The sequence below is a fragment of the Aspergillus ruber genome, assembly GCF_000600275.1.
Source record: "Aspergillus ruber CBS 135680 unplaced genomic scaffold scaffold00024, whole genome shotgun sequence".
In the NCBI taxonomy this organism is placed as follows: domain Eukaryota; kingdom Fungi; phylum Ascomycota; class Eurotiomycetes; order Eurotiales; family Aspergillaceae; genus Aspergillus; species Aspergillus ruber.
The window spans coordinates 140,568-160,930 of record NW_024467320.1 but is presented as its reverse complement, the minus strand read 5'-3'; the positions used below and the strand labels follow the sequence as shown (position 1 = coordinate 160,930).

Below are 20,363 nucleotides of genomic sequence, written 5' to 3'. Positions count from 1 at the left end.
AAACTACTTCCATAAAGCGTTGTAACCACGTTGGTTTGTTTATATGGCGCAATCTGCCTAATTTTGTTGTCAAGAACAACAAAAAAGCAGAAAAAAAAAAAAAAAAAACATGAGTGAGACGGAAGAGGTAGCGGGGACCTTCGCTTTTATACGGCATTTTGTCGGGTTGGAGAATGTTGACGGAAGGGAGTTGAATGATTTTATTTTGCAGCGATGGATATTCGTTTAGGAAGTTGCCTTGAATGAGTCGAGGCGCTCTATGACTGAGCAGCCCGACCCTTTGCTACAAACTATGGTTGTATGAGAATACTGTTATCCAGTTTATATAGATTATCATACACGAATACAATGTATTATTACTTAAACGACATTAATAGGACAACATACACAATACGACAAGATTTGGAACTACCTAAATCATCCCCAGCATCACTCATAATCGTAGAGCTGCTTCTTCGGCGGCACATCACCCCGCAAGATATACTTCTTGAAGTACCACGGCAACATCCCCCGGTAATGGTTGATATGCTTCCTTGTCGGAACGGAAAATACCTGATCCAATTCCTCCAGAGAAAGGGCTTTAGTCTCCGGCAGACAGAAATAGCAGAAGATCCAGCCGAAGAAGTTCCAGGCCGCATACCACCCGAACGCACCTTGTGGTGTAAAGGCATCTCTCAAACCCGGCCACGTGAAGGACACGATGAAGTTGAAGCCCCAGGTCGTCGCAGTGGCAAATGACATACCAATATCGCGAATGTAGAGAGGCTGTGTGTATTAGCGAGGCGTATAAAATGATAGGGAATACTGCAACTTACAAATGCTTCTGCAGAGTATGTAAACGGTACTGGCCCCTCACCGGGGGAGTAGACAATCATGAATAAATAAATACCGGTGGCAACACAGCCAACACGAGCATCGTCGTTAGGGATCCAAAAAGAGAATCCGGTAAAGAGAAGAAAAAGGCTCATAAGAGGAAACGTAGTCAGAAGCAGATTCCTTCGACCGAAGGTATCAATCGTGTATACTGCTGGAAGCGCAAAGATCCAATTGGTAATGCCACAGCCCAGAGACACTATAAGAGCCATACGTAGACTAAGACCGGCGTCGCGGAACATTGACGAGGAGTAGTACATGATTGCATTGACACCGCAGAACTACACACGTTAGTGCTCATTTTGTGATATCGTTGAGGGGGAAATACCTGCTGCATAAACATGACAAAGAAAGAAGACTGAGCCGCTCGTCGGTTTCGGGGTATAGTGAACATCTCTCTCCATAGCTGCTTCCCCTCACGGAGCTTTTCCTCGACCTGAAGAGCGGAGTGAATGTAATAAAGATCTCTGGCGGCCTGAAGAGGCGATGGGCGAAACTTAGATAAAGCTTCATACGCTCTCTGGTAGCGGCCTCTAATCATATACCATCTCGGAGATTCGGGACAAAAGTAGACTTGTGCACAAACGAACATTGGACTCACAGATATGTTAGCACTATAAATCACGTGAAAAGTCCTAAAATGAAAACTTACGGGATAGCTGTAGAACCCAGCATCAACCTCCAATTCATCCCTCGATAACTCGGATTTGACACGTCCATAAATATGACCGACGCGATGTAACCCATCATGATTCCGAATGCTGTCCACATCTGCCACATCATCACCAATGCTCCGCGGATGTTCGCTGGCGCGCACTCAGCACCATATCTGCTTTCAGTCAGTGCAAGATCAATAACGGCATGGTCAACGACGTGCTCACACTGGGGTTGTACTAGATTTTGCTCCAACTGCTAATCCCAAGAGAAACCGAGCAAACAGGAGCGAGACCCAAGATTTGGCCGCGGCCATCCAGAAGGATGAGGCGAAAGAGATGAAACACGAGATGAAGATGCATCCGCGGCGGCCGAACCAGCGGTTGAGCGGTGCCGTCGTCCAGCAACCAATTAAACATGAGCAAAGGTATGGAGCACCGTTAAGGAGACCTTGTAGCCATTTGTCCGTAACGCTGAACTCCTCGAAGTAGAACCTAGTATAGTTAGCCATGATATGCCCATATCTAGATGAGATGTATGAAATAGTCGCACTCTTGAGCACCGTTGACTGCAGTCTGGTCCATGCCTTGCACGATTGCCGAACCAGCACAAAGAACTAGATTGAACCGGGTCAGAGACGGTAACGATGTGCCACGAAGTGAAAACCTACTGGTCATAAAGTACATCATAAACGGCTGGTGCCATTTATGTGTCGTTTCTCGTCGTAACAATTCTTTTTCCTCTTCGCTCAGCTCGTCTAGGCTTTCAAAGGCCTTAGGATCCTGAGCCACCAAGGCACCCTTCTTCAAGTCGTCTAGGATAGGTTCAAGATACCTCTCCCGGGCAAATACCTCAACATCTGCCATGAGCTCCTCTTTTGTAAGTCCGGCAAGAGGGTTCTTTTGCTTGGTTTTCTCGTCGCTTTTGATGACATCGTGTGACCAAGCCCGAGCAATTCCGGCATCCGACACGATTTTCTCTTTCTCCATAGAGACTGTATGCTCAATGTGGTGAGACTCCACAGGTACCTCAGGATCAGTCTCTTTATCACGCATGTTGATTAAATCTGGACAAAGTATGCCCCAAAATGCAGATCTTCAACGGTATATACCAGACTGAAATATGCAGATAGCGACAGGCAAATAAGAGCAAGTAAAAGAAAAGTTAACACACGGAAATGCAGCAAGCCGCCGCTTTTATTACCTTCGACGTCCAGCACGTCTGGGCACGTCCACCACACATGGTTATGATTGTTTGCATGACACATATCGGCGTCCCCCGGACTACTCAGACTCTGCCGATTCCCCAGACGCATCCCGGCTTTCCTGACCAGGCTACTGGAGCCCAAGCGGCATGTCCCGTATTGGTCTGCCCGTATTAAAATGCGCACGGGGCGCCGGACTAAGAGGCGAGGTGTTGGTGGTCGCCCAAGAAACCTTTTCCGGTTAAAATCAAGATGAAGGGTCATTGGTCAGCCATGCTGCGAAACCTGTGTCATTGAAACCAGTGACTAGTCTTCATGCCGTGTCAAACATACTAAGTTATTGGCCCAGGGCTCTGACCAATGTGCTTTGACGTGGGCTCGGATTCTGAGCATGAAATGCTGGGCTGCCAAGGACTGGCGGTCTTGGGGTATTGGCTCGGGCAGAGATATCCATTTAACCAGCCATCTCCCTTCTCATTCTGGCCACAGAATACGAGGTTGCAACGGCCCTCGTGGAAGCCAAATCCAGAGTCGAAGAGAATTGTCTAGTTCTTCCCGTCACGTTATCCTCTTCCGGAATAGTCGTCCCCGCATTCTTGGCACCTGTAATCGAGTCATGTGACATCTATACCAAGATTATCTTGTATTTCGGCATTTCTGACTGTTGAAGAAGGATTAGGATCCCTGGTTAATGCGGGGTACTCCAGAACAGAAAATGTACACTTCGGCATGGGCACGGCGGTAAAGCCACATGGCTTCGGCATGTGCAACAAAGGATTATATATGTAAGTGGCCTGTGCTATTCTACGTCCACAGAAACGATAAGCCTTCAATCTGACGCCTGAGACTCGATGCTATTGTAGTATCAGCATCAGTAAGAACTTTTTTTCGAGCGACGGTCCAGACAGATTGCTTTGAGTACATTAAATTTATCAACCACCACACTTTATACTGCCAGGGATATCCTTGAGACTACCAGATTTGAGCTTGTATCTGGAATAGAAGAGTGCTATGTAAAAGTTGCTAGGAGGAATTGTTACTTCATTCGTGAATCTCAAAACTACCTGCATGGGAATGTTGCGGGTGGCATACGTCACATTAGGGCAGGCGGTTACACTACCAAATCCGGTAACACCAGTCTAAGGCAAACTGCCGCCTCCCACAGTTCCATGGTAGTAAGCATTAATTTAAAACAACATCTTCTCCCTCTCGATGTCATTCTTTGCTCCTATCCATCAAGAAAACATGGTCCACTTTACCAACTGGGTTGCACTGGCCGTGTTCGTATCCCATGTTTCTACGGCCTCCTTCCGAACAGGACAAGCTCCGTTGTCCCATCCTCAAACATTCATTCAGAAAAGTATATTCGGACAGCGCCGGGACGTGGTCATTGATTCGCATGACGATTTCACCATAAATGATGATTTCAATGAGAACACTCCCTATGAAGACATTGCTACGTTCGCTCATTTGAATTGGACCAATTGTTTTTCTCCGGACAATGACGGAGTCTTCGACATTGGTATTGTAGGGGCCCCGTTTGACCTTGGTGTCACGTATAGGCCTGGCGCTCGCTTTGGGCCTTCAGGAGCCCGCATGGGAGCGCGTCGGTTGGCGCCTAGTATGGGATATAGGCTAGTTACCGTATTTGGAGGACTGAGTGAGAATATGTTTGCTTACAAAAAGTATAGCATGGACCACGGCGTAAATCCATTTCCGCGATTGGGCTGAAATTGTCGACTGCGGTGATATCCGGAATACATCATTCGCCAAATTGCAAGCAATACATGAACTTGAGCAAGCGTGGAAACAAATTACTGCTCGCCAGCCCAGGAATACAGACAAAGGAGATCATGTACGGCTAATTTCGATTGGTGGTGATCATACAATCAGTAAGTTGATCACCAGAGCATGACACACCGACGCTAACAATAAGAATAACCCTTCCCGCTCTGAGATCACTGCATCCGACATGGGGTAAAGTCGCCGTGTTACATTTCGATTCGCACCTTGACAGCTGGGACCCAAAGAAGTTAGGAGGTGGTCTTTCTAAGTATGCGGAAGTTACCCACGGCAGTTTATTGCATCTTTCCCGTGAGGAAGGCCTCCTGTCAGGGAACAACAACATGCATTTAGGCTCTCGATCCATGCTCTTTGACAAAGATTACGACCTGGACAACGATGCTCGATGTGGCTTCTCATATATTCGAGCAAGGGAGCTTGATGTGATTGGATTAGATGCCGTCATTGAGAGAATTTTGAAGACCGTTGTCGATCAATTCGTGTACCTGCGTGTTGATATCGATGTTTTAGACCCAGGTATGCAACCATGGTCCCCTCAAGTATGTGTACAAGTCTCACTGATTGAATGCAGCCTTTGCACCAGCAACAGGTACAATCGAACCCGGTGGTTGGACAACTCGTGAGCTATTACAGATACTGAATGGGTTATCAAGGGCTGGTGTGAAGATAATCGGAGCGGATGTGGTTGAATTTTCCCCAGTCTATGATGATGCGGCCGAGAGGACAGCCGTCGCAGTGGGTCAGATCGTGTACGAGATCTTCCAGTGGATGATTCGTGTACCAGTAGGCCATGTGGAGTAGTGGCGTGTCTAGAACAAATGACAGACCGAAGTTTGATTGAGGTATGGGGCTTCACTTGGTTTCTGCCAGCGCTCATCGAGAAGTCCTAAAGTGCGCCTCACATTTACAATGCAATACCCGCTTTGCAACACCTCGAGGCGTCTGCGGATGAATGCTCGATGCACCCGACTTGTGGTATAGCTCCCTGCAGTAAACAATGGAAATAGCATCAGCTTGGCTACAGGGACATTCTCCTGAACCGCAGCACAAGATTAAAGGACATGGTCAACAGAGTCATTTCGGATTTCGCACTTTCACCATTGATCCGTATGATAATAATAAGCGAGCAGGTGTGTACCAATGACTCATTGTAATGATCAAGGTCATCAGTCAAGTCTGTGTCCTGTTTGAATCTTTCCAATTTTCGAAGAAGTAAGCGCACTCGAGTCTGAAGGATCATTTTGTCTACATCTAGCTCCGATGATCAGGTGCGTCCACCATCAGCAAGCGAACGAAGAACCCTTCCTAGTCGATAAAGAAGATCTGTGACAGTTTGCGATATCCCGTTGAAAGAATCCACACTCTGAAAGAACATGTTTTTGCCCGCGGGATCAAAACTTTGCTCTGATACGATACTCAGATAATCCGGCGCATTTAGTGTATGGACCGTTTCATCCAACATTGTCACTGTATGAATGTATCCCAGCCAACTAACAAGGAAGAGAAAGGTATCATCCAGGGCCAATTCTGTATCAAGTCCCTTATCTATAGTGCTCAATGCACATTCGAGATAGAGCGTTAGACTAGCAAAGTCCCCACGCGCAATATAAGCGGAGCAAAGTACCACCAACGTATATAGGAGGTCTAAGATCTGTGATTTCTCTTGGGGTATATAACTGTTTTTACTGCCGACAAACTGGCCCATGTGTGATATCACTTCCTGTTCCGTCTTCCGCGCCGCAGTGACCATGTCCACAGAATCTGCAGGTGAAGGGTGATCGTCAAGTGTCCAGTTCGATTGCACTGACTGAGAAAAGAATACAATCGCGAAAAATAGAGGGGTTTGGCTCTCAGCCTGAAGCCCTGAAATAAGCTTGCTGGTCTGCGAAACATCAAGAGTTATCCCGGGAGCTATGCGTTCAACAAAGCTACTCCACAGGTACGAGACGGCAGCTTGCAGGATTGGGACACGAGGATTTATGTTAGTATCCCCAATCGGAGTAAAGTATCCTATGGCTTCTTCTGGTGGCGGCCATGTGCTATCTTGTCCTGGAGTAGAAAAAGTATACAGGATCCGTAGATTGTCGATGACAGCGGGTCTGCTATGGCACCCAGGATATTGCAATCTATTGCTTCACTGGAATGTAAAGTGGCCGCTCCTTCACTTTCCAAATATTCCCCAGGAACAGGAGATGTGCTCAGTTCAACAGAACACCCGCTGAGGGTATGATTAGCCCCCCGCATCTGCCGTGTACGAGTGACGCCGTCCGGGCTTGGGGCATGTTGGCTGGTACTATTGATGCCGTTGACGCGCCATTCTGCCGTTGTTGATGGGATACATTCAAGGTTCAGTCTCCTACAGCGCGAGCAATGAGACCCGGTGCGGTCACACTAGTTTGCCGTCAATGATGAACACACAGAGAGAGAAAGGAGATTACCTTGCGTTTCGATGTCTTACAATACTGACAGGGAGTTCGATTCCTCGTTTTGCGACCACTCTGCATTGTTCCACAGGAATCGTTAAGTATTGGTGGATAGTAGTATGGTTGTGCAAGTCAAGGTGAAGAGGGGAGTGCGGAGACCCACCTTGCGGCAATACAGCCGAATAGGCAAGACTCGCGCTGAAGTGCGAATGTGTATATTAAACCAATGCAAATGTTGCACTTCAGTGATGTACCCTACTTTCAGCATTTAATATTCACTGCATCCTCAAGATAATGACAAGCACATGTTCCGCAACCAGGACTTCTCCGACCTCTATACCGCCTGTCGCGAACGAACAAACGCATTTGCTTAGCTGAGCCAACCACCCGGATTATTATCATGATCATGTCGACTAAAGGTTCAAGAAAGCCAGGGAAATTGCTACTGACATTCATCTGCTTGCGAGAGATGCCATCCAGGTGATTGTTGCATATTGCCTGCAGAGCAGCCTTCAAACCGTACCATTAGCGATCGTTGGCCATTGGTCACTCGAGGACCTTGCTACTACAGCCTTTGCAAACATGTATGCCACATGCACCGGGTGGCTAATTGGATTGGGCGGAACAACCGCGTTTGATACCTTCGCTTCCTCTACTTTCACCGGAGGTCGAACCGGCACGATTTGGGAGTCCTGCTACAGAGAGCTTTCTTCGTGCTTGGGCTTCTTTATTTACCTGCTTGACATACTATTTAGGCATCATGCGACCTGGCACAGAGTGATACATTGGGATGCCTTGTCATGTTGATATTGTTTGCCGCAAAGGATCACTTTGCTAGTACATTCAGTAATGATCCAGGTGTGGTAGACTTAACGGCGCAGGGTATACCCTATGTTGCGCTCTTCCAGGTCGCTGATGGGCTTCATGGGAGCTGCAGTTGATTTATCAGAGCAACAGGAAAGCAACATGTGGGTACTGTAATTGATATTATCAGTTACTACTGTAGTGCTCTGCCGCCGGGTATCTGGCTGTCGAGACATGGGTTTGGGTTGGTTGGTTTGTGGATCGGACAATGTGATACGCTCTATGCGATGGCGTTGGCTCAGTGGGATATAATTTGTTTCGGCAATTAGGATAAGGAAGTTTTACGTGCTTTGGAGCGATTGGATGATAGGGAAGGTTGGGTATACATGGATCAGACTAGAGACGTCGATTCAATTGGAGACTGTTATGCATTTTATTCTTGATTATTGCGCAGTTTCTAGTAAAAAGCTATATATGGACAAGATAAGATTGTATACATTGATTTTATTGTAAGTTATTGTTGCTACTATACAGTGGCCTCACCTCTAGTCACGTGTATCTGCATCTAAGCAGCAGGAGTGCATTGCGAGTAGTAAGGGTTCATGGAACTGCAAGAAGCTCCGTTGGCACAGGACTTAGGTCCAGTCCAGTTAACACCACCGCACTGGCCGTAGGCAGACTGCGCACCGCCAGCGCTGCTAGCAGAAGGAGCGGACGAAGCAGCAGACGGGGGAGCAGACGGAGCAGGCGAACTCGCGGTCAAGAAAGTCGAGGGAGCGGAAGGAGCAGCGGCCTCAGTGCTAGAGGGGGCAGTGGATGCAGGCACGCGGACGGGGATGGTGGTGGGCAGGGCGACATTGTTCTTGGCGGTGGGTGCTGCGCTCGAGCTCGAGCCAGAAGCAGCAGCAGAGCCAGAGCCGACGGTGGCAGAGCCGGTGGAAGTGACGGTGGAGGTGGCCTGCGAGATGGAAGTGGCGCCCGACCAGATGGTAGGACCGGGGAGCTGGTAGGTCGAGAGCGAGGAGTAGATGTTGACGCTGACGCCAGCCTCGGTAGGCTTGTACAGCGCCGTGCCCAGGGTACCGTCAGGCTTTGCAGTGCCAGAGCCAGAGACCTTCAGGTTGAAGCACTGAGGATAGTTCTGGGCACCATCCTCCATCTCAGCACCGTGGAGAGCCATCAACTCATGACGGAGGACATAATTTCCGGGAGCGATGGACTCAGGGATCTCGACCATCCAGCTGTTGTTGTTCTTGATCAGCTGGTCATCACCCCAGGTACCAGGAACATCCGAGTCGTCGACCAGACCAACGCCGTCGATCTTGAAGAACTTGAGGCTGGTCTTGTCAACAGTCTCGCAGCTGTCACCACAGTCGGCCAAGTAGTCCATGACAGGTCCGTGGTGCGATTCGGGCCACTCGGTCCACTGGATGTTGACACGGTCACCTGCATTCACACTGATGTGGCCCTTGGCGTTGGTCGCGTTCTGGTGACAAATGATGTCGGGCGAGGTGTAGTCCTCGGGGGTGATAAAGCCGTTGCCGGTGTTGGGGGTGCCCCATGCGGCGACAGCGGGAGGGTCCGACATGTATGGGAAAGAGTTGATGTCAAAGCCTTCATAGTAGACACCGTTAACGACGACGTTGGTGACATGACCGTGGGCTGCGACCTGAGTGGCCGACAGCATCGCGGCCAGGAAGGATGCCGACTGAAGACGATACATTGTTTCAAAGAATGGCGGTTGAATAAGTGCTAAATAAAGTAAATGAGCGATCCAGCGCAAAGAACGGGATGAGAAGAACTTCAGTCAATGAAGTAAAGAACCAAAGGAAGTAATAAAAGAAGGAAGTTGATATGAGAATGGATTCGACACAGGAGCAGAGAGCTTTTATATTCTAGCAAGGGGTTTCTCGTTCTCCTGTTATTTGCATCCGATAGTATGTCTTCCGCAGATTGATGGCGTAGACGGGATCTCAGCCTTGACGGTGGTCCCTGCTGTTCATATCGAGAAGCGCCCGACGACAATATCGATGAGACACAGAAAGGTACAGAAAGGCAACCAGCATGTCAAGATTCGTGGTTGGATGACAAACCTGAGGTATGTGTAGCAGATTGATCGAAAAGGGAAAAGATGAAGCCGTTCGCCGTTTAGGATATAGATTAAGACCCACCATGATGCTGTCAGGGCATACCACCCGATATAGCAACAAAGAGTATCCAATCGCTTCTATTGACTATAAATTGACCTAGGAGGCATTGATTAACGATGACGTGAGTAATCCGTAGGAAGGGGAAGTGTGTCGGTGATAGTGCGGGTTTCCGATTAGGGGTAGACCAATAGAGCACACCGCGACGGGTAACATCGTGACTTCTCAAACTATAAGTCTCCAAGCCCTAGAACTCAGTAGATGAAGAGAACCATTTAATCGTTGCCAAGCTTCAATCGTGCACCTTAAAGCGAACAAACAGGAGCATGTCTGGGGCAAAGCGGAACCGTCGTGGGTGGTGGAGACTCATCCGGCCGATGAAGTGCTGAATGCCTGTCCTCAGATATAAAGACGGACCCCACAAAAGCATCAGATAGACATTATGAGCCCCGTAGATTTCAGGATGCAAGGAACGGTCACATCCATGCTTGCTGCCAGAAAACATGAGCCAGTAGTGCGTATTCTAAATCCGGTATAAGCGCCCGACTTCATAACCGGACCATGCCCTGCTCCGAGCCATATCGTCGGATATTGGGAATGCTCTTGTCATTTTCACGGCTGAATCTGTTGCCAATCATATATACACAGTCCAACCTGCTTGTTTTGAAAGTATTAACCGTCTTCGGTCTGGACGGTACAACAACACATTGTCCATAGTAAGGAGTCCGGGAGTCCGCAGGCAAAGTTTACTCGGTAAAAACTCGAAAAACAAAATGTGTTTTTTGTATGGTGAACCGACCTGGTTGAAGTGGTTAGCTCGTTATAGCACGTCCTCGAATTAAGGAAGCTCTGCTATTAGAGAGCATCGGACCAGAGAATCATGTCTCAGACCCAGTTCGGTAAAGCAACATAAACATGGATCCATTGCTGTGTGACAGTCACTAGTACTAACCCAGGCAGTTAGAATAAAACTGCTAAATACTAAGAACGTTAAGCGTCACATGTTGGTCATGTGATGCCACATTCACGAGTTAGTTCTACTTTTTGTCCCTCTTCAAATTCCCACCTCGTCTCATCATTTCCACCAACTCTTTTTTTTCAAGCTATCTCAGAGCAGACATTGTCTAGTGCACCTGTTTAGTGCACACGCATCTATGGGAGATGTTCAAGCATCAGGAGAAATAACTGCAATAGGGCTGACTACGTCTGAGACTTGTTCGATGGATTATTGCAACGCTAAGGCCAAAGCAGCCGCTATGTACTAGCCATTACGTGGATTGGATGGGATCGATCGTTTCTTAAATGACATAGTAGAAACATATGGAGGTATTTTCGCGTGACCAGCCACACTCGATAATGGTAATTAAGGATAATCGCTAACTATGTACGTTTTTCCAGAACGAAACAGAGATTTTTAATAAGTCGCACTTTCCAAGTTGGTTTCAAAGTTCGCGTCCTTGAATGGCACATTGGCCGATCCGAAATCCGTGTTCTCCAATGCAGCCCTCGACACAGCGGGCAATGACTCCCACGCGACCAACGGCTGCTGACCTCCTACAACATCTGTCAATCCACACTGGTGGTTCACAGGCCAAACGTTGTAATACTTGATCAACGGCTCGGAGGTGGACTCGTTGAGCGTGTACCCATCGGTCGAGCAGTCCCACCCTCCATGAGCAGACGGGCACACAGCGAGAATGTTATCGGCAGACGTCGAGGTCGGGTCAGAGATCCAGACGACAACACCCTCCCAGTCATGGCGGTGGCCCAGATCTTGCGAGGGATTATCCTTGGGGAAGTACCAGGAGTACATCAGGGCGTAGGCGTCTGTGTTGGTTGTGTTGGAAGTGCCGCCGCGGACATAGATCTGACCAGTGCTGCTGTCGCAGTCACCGCTTTGGGAGCCGGTGGTGTCTAGGCCGCCACTTTGTGCTATCAGTAAGTAAACTCTTTCGCGCATAGGAGTGTCATATAGAAAATGTTTACCTGGTGTTTCCCTCAGCGTCAACAGCAGGGAACGGAACACAGCCACTGTTCACCTTAAGATAAGGCTGGTAAGCCTTGTATACCTCGCCCGTGATACCACTGGGGATGGTCTCAAGGAAGCCCTCAACCTGGTCATGGTCGATAACTGCGCGGGGAAGCACAGGCGAAGCCTGAGTAAGAAGGGGGAGGAGAGCAACAAATGCCAACATTTTTGACCTCTGTGTTTTATTTCGTTTGAGATTGAGGAATCATCAAGCTTTGCAGTCGTTATCAGGAGATTTATATACACCGAATTTCGGATGAAGTGGTTCCTGACGATCGCCGGAGTTTTGCCGAGCCTACTCCATATAAGTTCGGCTAGATATGAACGACGATTGATGCCTAGTCGATGGAGATATTGGCAAAGAGAGTAACGATCGTCTACTGTCTTCTTCTAGCGGGATATTTATGGCAGCATGTCATTTCGGTGAATGGAGCTTATTCGTCATAAGCCCCCTATCGTCCGTCATGGTTCGGCCTCACGGCTCCGTTGGAGAATCTAAATGGAAAGGAGTACAACAGATGCTAGGATCTTGTGCCCTTGGACATTGATTGCAATCTCCTCCATGCATCCTCGATCTCAGCAGGTACATGGATGTGGCCGATAAAACCGCGCCCATTGGGCCCGTACCCGTTTTCATCATCTCTCACTCGGGGAATTTCACCGAGGATAAGATCAATAAACCGTTGCATGTCCCATAGCATCGGAGGTGAATTAAATGCATACACTAGCTGTCCTTGTGCAGATGGCCGTACTTGTGGGACAAACACAGGACAGCTAATGAAATGCGGGCGATTTTCCACGTGTTTATAGGCATGTTCGAAGGATGCCGTTGTCCGGAGCATCATTGTCGGATCCTGGATCAAGATGATGTTCTTGAGGTCAAAAGCAAATCGCTCCAGAATTTCACGACTCTTGATCGCATTTCTACCGCAGTTTGTCGATTCATCTTCCACGAGGATCTGGCAACCGGCGGCCCTTACCGCAGCCCCATCAAAGAATTCGTCAAATATTCTCTCTAATACCTGAGCTTCTGGAAGGCCCGTGATGGCCTTTGCCAGGGTATGAAATTGGGGATGGTCGGCCACGGCCTCGTAAAGAAATTGAGTGGAGTGACCGATACCCCCGCAGAGGACCAGCTTTCGCGTAAGCGTCGGACATTCTTGCAGGGTTTGGAAAAGGACTTCTGCACTATGGAGGACCGCCGAAGCACAGATGATAATGCAATCAACCGATGCACATGCTGCCAGGTTGTTGAGCTGTTGGTCAGCTAGGAATATCGCCAGGTTATTAATATCGACGGCCGTATCCGCAACTGACATGGTTGAACGTTCTCGATTTATTGATTCTATATTGAAGAGGGGTACAGAGTACGGATTAGTTTGACCACATTTCTGTCAGGGGAGAAATCTCGGGTTGGCCATCTCCGATGTTTCTCTTCTAAAAGCGGAGAGCCACCCGGATAAAGCTTCCATTTCGGTATGCGCTATGGATGCGATTGATCCGAGCAGTCAATTCGAGTGACTGGAGCTTTCCTTGAATTGTGTTGCAGACCCTGCAAATTCTATCTAATAGCGCGAAAATATACGTAAAGACTTGAGCTACTTACAGGCTTATACATCAGGGCAGACAAGTCAACAAATCCCCCAGCTTACCATGAACCACTCCCTGCATTGTCGCATTAGCATCCCGCTTACTCTCCGCATTGCCCACCGAGATACTCGCATAGCATCCATCCGTGTCGACGACGCTGGTCTCACTGGGCAAATAGTCATCTCCGCAGATTTCGATATCATCGTCCGACACCAGCGGCACATGATCAAAGATCCGCGAGAGTACAAACTTGAAATCCTCTGCACTAGAGCACTTTGACTCACTGACTTCCGGGAAGTTGACGTTCAACCATACATCCTCAGGAAGATAGGGAGTGCCTGCTTTCAAAACCCTGTCCGTCACCTTTGTCGCCAGCTGCGCATAGACTTGGCTAGTTAGCGGATAGGAACTGCTGGCGTTCCAAGCGGTGGGATCGCCGCTCTTGCCCGAGAATGCCAGCGCTGGGATACCAGCGTTATGCGCAGCGTAGCTCGCGGCACCAACAGTGCCGGAGAAGAACACAGTAACACCCAGGTTCGAGCCGACGTTGGGCCCGGAGACGGCCAGATCGGGGGCTCCATTGAAGATGGTCGGAGAGAAGTTGTCGATTCCGTAGCGCATCGAGGTCAGCGGGTAGGAATTCACCCAGTTCTGATTCGAATCGGTCACATTGTGTCCATATGGGCCGCTGTTGGCTGGGCAGCTGTCGTACTCGCAGGCATCATCACGGTTCGATGGGGCATCGTCCAGCGATCCTATATTGCTTTATTAGGCACATGGTATCTCCCGCAATTTTGGTTGGATGGTGATACCTTTGCCACTTTGGTTGTCTGCCGGCGCAGAAAGAAGAACCGAATGTCCATCGGCCGTTAACGAATCGTACAGCGCACGGATATTAGCCTCGGCCCAGCCATCGTCGTTGGAAGAGACGATGTTGACGGCGCTGACCGCCAGCGGAAATAGGGCCAGGAGGGGTAGCTGCATATTGTACAAGTACCCTGTACAATGCACCGTACGTTGTGATAGTGACGAAGCCGCTGCTGCTAAACATTTCAGGAGACGGAGATTATGGCTCACTATATATAACGGTGATTGACTGGTTTAGGCTCGGAGATGCTGCTGAATCGGTGGAGCGGGATGAAGATCATCTGGATGGTTCGGTAGATACGATGCGATCTCGGAGACCTTCAGAGCCAGTGTTTGGTGCACATGGAGGATGGGTACTTTTACAGCTACCTTGGTGGGTTCAATTTGTCTGCGACATGCATATGTCTAAGTACCCCTGGGATCTGTATAGTGCAGCGTGGGGGCTCTGCATGATACTATCCGAGTCACATGCTGGCGTCTCATGGGGAGCGTACTGCTCCCGTCCCTTCTCTAGACAGAATAGGCCAAACATCGCTCAAACATTTGTCTGTGACCTGTCAACAGAAACATCTCAATCGCGATGCATCGCATTGTGTTCTGATTGTTCCGAAAGACTCGTGGTTGGTGATAGCGGAGATACGATAAGGATAATCGTCCGAAAAGTCGATCAATGCAAAGTACTATTATTTATTCTAATGATCTTATGGACAATCTATTAGTCTATCATGTTGATTATTAGCGCCTTGAATAAATGCGCACTCTGTTTCCCGTTCTATTACTCCGATCGGGCACTTTTTGTCTTCTTGCTTCGGAGCTTCATCATCAAAAACACCAAGGCATAAGAACTGATGCAGAACAGGGCAGTGATTCCGGTCTGATTCAAGTCAGTGAAAGAACGGTATAATCCGCAGAAGAAAGAACTTACATCTCTCCAAGAGTAGTACTTCTCCTTTAAATTAAACGTCTTGGCATAATCCGCGCCAGTGGAATACTGGCAGAACGAGCACGTCGACGTGGCATTGGAATCCATAAGGTACCCGGCCTGTTCAGAGAGGAAGTTGGCCATGTATTCTCCACACGTCTGCCCCGGAGGGGCGTCGAAGTTCACCCATTCCGACGGCTCACAGTGCACCTTGACGTCCCAGAGAACTTCGCCCAACAAGCCACCGACCAGATATGTGAAGGGGTCCAGGTAGTACATCCAGTATCGCCAGAAGGGCTGCATCTGCGAGTACGGGACCACCACACCACAGAAACTGATCATGCCGGCACCGATGAGGACCGGGTTCATGATCGCTGCGAAGTATTCGTTGGGCGCGTACGCGGCAATGGCCTGACCGATCGAGGTGTATAGGAACTCATAGACTGACGTTATCAGTAATTGCTTGGAATGGTACGGCGGGATACTTACAGATCATCTGCAGGTACACATGTCCCGAGATGCTGGAGGCGACTGGAAAGCCCGCGGTAAAGTACCAACAGGCGAAGTATAAAGTAGCGCATATAATTAGGTACGGGATTTCAGAGACGGCCTGGGCTCCGATGAACGCTATCCAGTGATACGTTTTCGACTATCGCATGTTAGCGCTAGGTTATTTGACACAGGTGATAGCACATACCTTTTTCTCCCGCGTTTCGAAGATGTCCCGGTTATGCAAGAAGAACGGCTGCATCTGGTTGATACATCCCGGCGCGACGAATATGAAGTTGAAGATGGCGAATAACCGGAGCTGCAGCGAAAATGTACCATCTCCGATCTTCCAGAAAGTGAAACCGCTGAACAAGCCGGCAAAGACGTGGAGGATCATCTTGTTCCACATATAGTCCTGCGACTAGTCAGTTCATTCATCTGTGTTCGCCATGGAACGTGACTTACCGGAGACCGCCAAAGTTGGGTCATTAATCGTTGCCAAACCATCTTGAATTGGAACCATTTCGAAGTCGCAAAGTCGGTCTGATCTTCCTCATAATTAGGGTTGGCTTTGCCGGTATCATTCAAGGTCTCCAATGAATTCATCGCATCTCGGCGCTCGTACGATTGACTCCAGGTTTCTACCCAGTCGACTTTTGCATTCGCCTTTCCTTGAATAACGTCGACGATGTGCTCCGCAGGATTGGCGCCTGGAGGACAGGGAGCTCCGTTTCTGGCGAAATAGTCAAGCACTTTATCTGAGTTCTTGCCAGCTGCTACTGTTAGAACTTGTCATGATATGGACATTAGTATAATACTTACTCTCGCCAAAATATGCCATCTTTCCGCCCTTTGCTAGTAAAAGCAAAGAGTCAAATGCATCGAACAGAACTGCTGAAGGTTGGTGGATAGTACACTGGAAAGTGTCAGTGCCCACACTCCTATGTCATAAAAGGCTGCTACTCACCAAAACGGCCTGTCCGCCATCAACCAATTTCCTGAGGAACCGGATAATGTTGTATGCCGATTGGCCATCAAGACCGGAAGTCGGTTCATCCAAGAAGAGGAGAGTCGGTTTGGCGACTAATTCGACTCCCAGAGTAACTCGTTTGCGCTGCTCGATACTCAGACCCGCACCAGGAACTTCAATCGTTAGCATCTTCTCCTAGCGCCTTTTACTTCAATGATGGCAATTTTTACCTCCGATGAGAGCATCACTGATGTCATGAAGTTCTAGAAGCTCGATTATGTGTTCCACATAAGCAATCTTCTCCTCGCGTGGCACCGTCGAGGGCTGCCGTAGCAGAGCAGAAAAGATGAGCGCTTCCTTGACCGTTGATGTTCCTTCGTGGACATCCATTTGCTCGCAGTAGCCGGTGGTCCTCTGAAAGCTGATACCTTGGGGTCTTCCGTCAATCAGGACTGAACCATAAATTTCACCGCTGTCCTTCCTTTGGGCGAGCACATCGAGCAAACTATATTCGTCAGCGTTGGTCAATTTTAAAGCAGTGTGCACTTACGTTGTCTTTCCGGCTCCAGAACTTCCCATAAGAGCCACCAAGTTTCCAGGCTTAACATAGCCAAAGACCTTGTGCAAAAGTTGCTTCTTCTCGCCTTGGAAAGGAACATAGTAGTCGAGGTTATTCCAAGTAAACGTTGAATGCTTCCCTGTCTGCTGAAGGGCATCTGCCAATACTTTTGGCCGTTTCTGTTGTCCTCCAGGTCCTCGCTTCTGACTGCCACGCTTGTACAAAAGCACCGAAGAACCACCCTGCTTGTCGCGTAGCTCGAATCCCAGTGCCGTGACGAAAATGAAGAACGCCCAGAAGCCGACTAAGATTCCGAAGCTTCTCCAGATATGGTGCACGGAGTAGCTGTACTGCTGGCGGATATAAGCGGCTCCGTCGATCATGCCTTCTTCGTTACTTCCGAGGACAGAACATCCCCGGTACTTTGAGTCAGAATATCCATTGCCGTAGGGGATATAGTCCGGCTCGATACATTGGAGTTGCAAGCCGACGAACTCGTTTGCCATCAGTGCCTCGAAGGCGTATGATCCGGGGTTCAAGTAGAAGATCCATCGGAACCAGACGTGCATTTTCTCGAAGGGGATTAAATAACCTATAATAATGATGAGCATATCGAAAGAGTTCGCTAATGAGGATACATACCTCCATAAACGAAGAAAACGGTCGACAACAACCCAGAGATCTTGGACGCATTTCCGAATTTGTTGCACACAGCACCAATGGCCCGAAAAAGTTGAATAAAACTCAACGTCTGCATAATGACAATAATCCAAAACGTGAAAAATCGGCCAGCATCCATTCGTAGCGCTGACATGAAGTAGAGAATCAGCGAGAAGCATGAAACCTGCACCATCACCACCGGAATGTCCGTGATTGCGTTGGCAATGCAAAAAGCCGTGGGACGATAAAAACCGAATCGTTTTTGCCGGGCAAGGATCGGACGGCCCATGAAGGACGCGGTGGTTTCGGACAGAGATTCGAGCAGGAAATAGAGAACGGGGAAGAAGAGTACACCGGGTCGCAAGAAGATGGAACTGCTGTCGCCTTTCAGATCGTAGAACAAACTGCCGCATACGAGGGCCTGGATAATGGCGGAGACTACTTTGATGCAGAGGGATAATTTGTCTCCAGCCATGATCTGGAATTGTCTGCGATGCGTTAATGTCTGGCGACAAGGGGATTATAGAACGACTTACCTGAGAGTACAAGTCTGGATTTGTTCCCAGATACTAGCCGTGTAGACACTTTGCGAACGAGGAAAATGCTGCTTTCTCTTCTCGGTAGACACCGCCAGCTTCATATCCTCGATCTCGTGCGTCAATTTCTCCGGCGGTTCAATCGCACCCATCACTTGACTGTAAATTGCAGTCTCGCGGAAGCGCGCTTCAAACTCATCAGGGGTACTTGGGACCTTATCCTCCAATCCGGGCTGGACAATTCGCTCCGTGAGTACCGTGACAGACGTGAGGAAATCGGCAATATTGGCGCCTCTGGGGGTGATAAATCCGAGATCCTCGAAGTACTGTTGGGCCATGCTGCGGGGGCCATAGTAGATCACTCTGCCTTCTGCCAGCACGAGGATCTTGTCGAATTGGTTATAGACAGTGTTTCCGGCTTGATACATTGTGGCGACGATGGTCTTACCATTAGTGTCGGCTTCCTGGCGCAGCATGCATCCGAATTCGGCCGCTGTTTTTGAATCGAGGCCACGGGTTGGGTTGTCCCAGAATTGAACGGGGCTCTGTCCAGCCATCATTTCTGCCAGCGACACACGTTTGCGCTCTCCTCCAGACACACCACGGATGAATTCATTTCCCACGCGCGTTTTCTGGGTATGAGAGATACCAAGAGATTCCAAAATTCCATCTCTTTTATCCTTTACATATCCTTCTTTCTGTTGGAGATGTTCGGGACGTTCCGCTGGGACCTTGTTTCGCAATGCAAACTTCATGGTACGATTTACGGTGAGGGTTGGGAAGTGCAAGTCATCTATACCTATCAGCATTCAGTCTTTTCCGGGTGGGTACGAGATGTTGTTTACCTTCATTGTTGAACATGATCTGCTGACGGAACCCTTTTGCCTCATTATGATCAGCACTTCCATACCTGGTCTCACCGTCTACTTCATCAAACGAAGCTCGGTCATTGGATAGAACGCGCAAAAGTGATGTGCATCCGGAACCAGGACGCCCAAGGACAAGCATCTGTTCCAATTAGCTCGTTCGTACACGACCATAAGATTGGATATATCTATACAGTTTCTCCTGGTTTAACCTGTCCCGTTACATCTTTGAGGATCGTCTAATTACTGGTCAGCATAATCCCTACACCAGTGAGTATCACGGCTTACTCTCTTTGGTTGCTTGTTCCGACGGAAGAAATCCAGAAACTGTCGCGGATCCGCTTCGGATAGAATCGTGCTTCCCAGCGCTGCATCGGGTGCCGTAACTCGAATGTTGAGATTTCGGAATGTAAGAGTCAGTCTCTTCTCGATCGAAGCCTTCTTTCCATGCTCCAGGTCTGGAGGCGTCGCTGTGCCGGATGACGGTGTGTCCATCGTTGCTGTCGCTACTTCAACCAGTCCGTATACAAGTAGTTGAGTAGATCAGATCGTTTAGATAAGGAACCTGGTACCGTTGTACAAAAGGATTAAAACTCGTTCTCCCTAGCTGGGTGCTTAGCTTATTTAAATCCATTTTCTAGCTCTACACTGTTATCACTGCTCATTAGTGAGCACGGCTGTAGGGTTTCCTCCGTAAATCCACATATCCGTATATCCGTGTATAAATCCGTATTCCCGTTCCGGTGGATGGGCCGCAGTTTCTGCATTGGGAAAATGTGGATTAACTATGGGGCTTTCTAGAAAAAAGTCTTATTGATCGGATCTACAAGAGAAAAAAAAAGGAAAAGGCATTGTTTGTCTGGAACGTGTTCCGATTATTGACCTCAACTGTGGTGCTAGCATTAGGGGATGTGTTTCTCATTAACTATACAGAGAAACTAGACTAAACACTATATACAAGGTATGA

General features: G+C 48.6%; 9 protein-coding genes across 9 annotated transcripts; 1 reads left to right on the top strand and 8 right to left on the bottom strand.

The window, feature by feature from the left end:
* Positions 1–429: 429 nt before the first annotated feature.
* EURHEDRAFT_379673 (sugar porter family MFS transporter) lies at positions 430–2,582 on the bottom strand (the record flags this gene model as incomplete). Its single annotated transcript, XM_040779199.1, has 7 exons — positions 430–765; positions 816–1,154; positions 1,202–1,469; positions 1,526–1,702; positions 1,755–2,021; positions 2,080–2,143; positions 2,198–2,582. 7 exons carry the CDS (start codon positions 2,580–2,582, stop codon positions 430–432), a joined length of 1,836 nt encoding a protein of 611 aa, XP_040636579.1.
* Positions 2,583–3,976: 1,394 nt separating this feature from the next.
* Positions 3,977–5,479, top strand: EURHEDRAFT_388312 (Arginase/deacetylase; the record flags this gene model as incomplete). Its single annotated transcript, XM_040779740.1, has 3 exons — positions 3,977–4,416; positions 4,668–5,050; positions 5,106–5,479. The coding sequence occupies 3 exons, from the start codon at positions 3,977–3,979 to the stop codon at positions 5,333–5,335; spliced, it is 1,053 nt and encodes a 350-aa protein (XP_040636578.1). The 3' UTR covers positions 5,336–5,479.
* Positions 5,480–5,536: 57 nt separating this feature from the next.
* Positions 5,537–6,414, bottom strand: EURHEDRAFT_169989 (uncharacterized protein). Its single transcript, XM_040777839.1, has one exon. It carries the CDS (start codon positions 6,282–6,284, stop codon positions 5,799–5,801), a length of 486 nt encoding a protein of 161 aa, XP_040636577.1. The 5' UTR covers positions 6,285–6,414; the 3' UTR covers positions 5,537–5,798.
* On the bottom strand, positions 6,415–7,075 carry EURHEDRAFT_169992 (Zn(II)2Cys6 transcription factor domain-containing protein). Its single transcript, XM_040777840.1, has 2 exons — positions 6,973–7,075; positions 6,415–6,925 (listed from the first exon to the last, which is right to left on the bottom strand). Exons 1-2 carry the CDS (start codon positions 7,036–7,038, stop codon positions 6,545–6,547), a joined length of 447 nt encoding a protein of 148 aa, XP_040636576.1. The 5' UTR covers positions 7,039–7,075; the 3' UTR covers positions 6,415–6,544.
* A 1,251-nt stretch (positions 7,076–8,326) lies between these two features.
* On the bottom strand, positions 8,327–9,484 carry EURHEDRAFT_379671 (putative endo-1,4-beta-glucanase; the record flags this gene model as incomplete). The annotated part of the gene is made up of 1 exon (XM_040779198.1): positions 8,327–9,484. The coding sequence occupies one exon, from the start codon at positions 9,482–9,484 to the stop codon at positions 8,327–8,329; it is 1,158 nt and encodes a 385-aa protein (XP_040636575.1).
* Positions 9,485–11,322: 1,838 nt separating this feature from the next.
* Positions 11,323–12,103, bottom strand: EURHEDRAFT_517191 (NPP1 family protein; the record flags this gene model as incomplete). The annotated part of the gene is made up of 2 exons (XM_040786544.1): positions 11,323–11,833; positions 11,895–12,103. 2 exons carry the CDS (start codon positions 12,101–12,103, stop codon positions 11,323–11,325), a joined length of 720 nt encoding a protein of 239 aa, XP_040636574.1.
* Positions 12,104–12,163: 60 nt separating this feature from the next.
* EURHEDRAFT_169904 (DUF218 domain protein) lies at positions 12,164–13,405 on the bottom strand. The gene has a single exon (XM_040777838.1). The coding sequence runs from the start codon at positions 13,254–13,256 to the stop codon at positions 12,459–12,461; it is 798 nt and encodes a 265-aa protein (XP_040636573.1). The 5' UTR covers positions 13,257–13,405; the 3' UTR covers positions 12,164–12,458.
* Positions 13,406–13,443: 38 nt separating this feature from the next.
* On the bottom strand, positions 13,444–14,543 carry EURHEDRAFT_532567 (5'/3'-nucleotidase SurE). The gene is made up of 2 exons (XM_040787225.1): positions 14,340–14,543; positions 13,444–14,282 (listed from the first exon to the last, which is right to left on the bottom strand). The coding sequence occupies exons 1-2, from the start codon at positions 14,509–14,511 to the stop codon at positions 13,555–13,557; spliced, it is 900 nt and encodes a 299-aa protein (XP_040636572.1). The 5' UTR covers positions 14,512–14,543; the 3' UTR covers positions 13,444–13,554.
* Positions 14,544–15,169: 626 nt separating this feature from the next.
* EURHEDRAFT_379667 (putative ABC multidrug transporter) lies at positions 15,170–19,891 on the bottom strand (the record flags this gene model as incomplete). Its single annotated transcript, XM_040779197.1, has 14 exons — positions 15,170–15,268; positions 15,320–15,759; positions 15,806–15,965; positions 16,014–16,220; positions 16,271–16,578; positions 16,628–16,721; positions 16,773–16,948; positions 17,006–17,280; positions 17,326–17,926; positions 17,977–18,482; positions 18,531–19,323; positions 19,376–19,538; positions 19,591–19,635; positions 19,685–19,891. The coding sequence occupies 14 exons, from the start codon at positions 19,889–19,891 to the stop codon at positions 15,170–15,172; spliced, it is 4,074 nt and encodes a 1,357-aa protein (XP_040636571.1).
* Between the last annotated feature and the right edge of the window lie 472 nt (positions 19,892–20,363).

What these genes read in the sequence shown, in the direction of transcription:
- EURHEDRAFT_169989 (XM_040777839.1), bottom strand. Translation starts at nt 6,284, where the DNA reads ATGGTCACTGCGGCGCGGAAGACGGAACAGGAAGTGATATCACACATG.
- EURHEDRAFT_169992 (XM_040777840.1), bottom strand. Translation starts at nt 7,038, where the DNA reads ATGCAGAGTGGTCGCAAAACGAGGAATCGAACTCCCTGTCAGTATTGT. An exon ending in GTAAGACATCGAAACGCAAG is followed by an intron (nt 6,926 to 6,972) that starts GTAATCTCCTTT and finishes ACGGCAAACTAG; the next exon opens with TGTGACCGCACCGGGTCTCA.
- EURHEDRAFT_169904 (XM_040777838.1), bottom strand. Translation starts at nt 13,256, where the DNA reads ATGTCAGTTGCGGATACGGCCGTCGATATTAATAACCTGGCGATATTC.
- EURHEDRAFT_532567 (XM_040787225.1), bottom strand. Translation starts at nt 14,511, where the DNA reads ATGCAGCTACCCCTCCTGGCCCTATTTCCGCTGGCGGTCAGCGCCGTC. An exon ending in AGACAACCAAAGTGGCAAAG is followed by an intron (nt 14,283 to 14,339) that starts GTATCACCATCC and finishes AAAGCAATATAG; the next exon opens with GATCGCTGGACGATGCCCCA.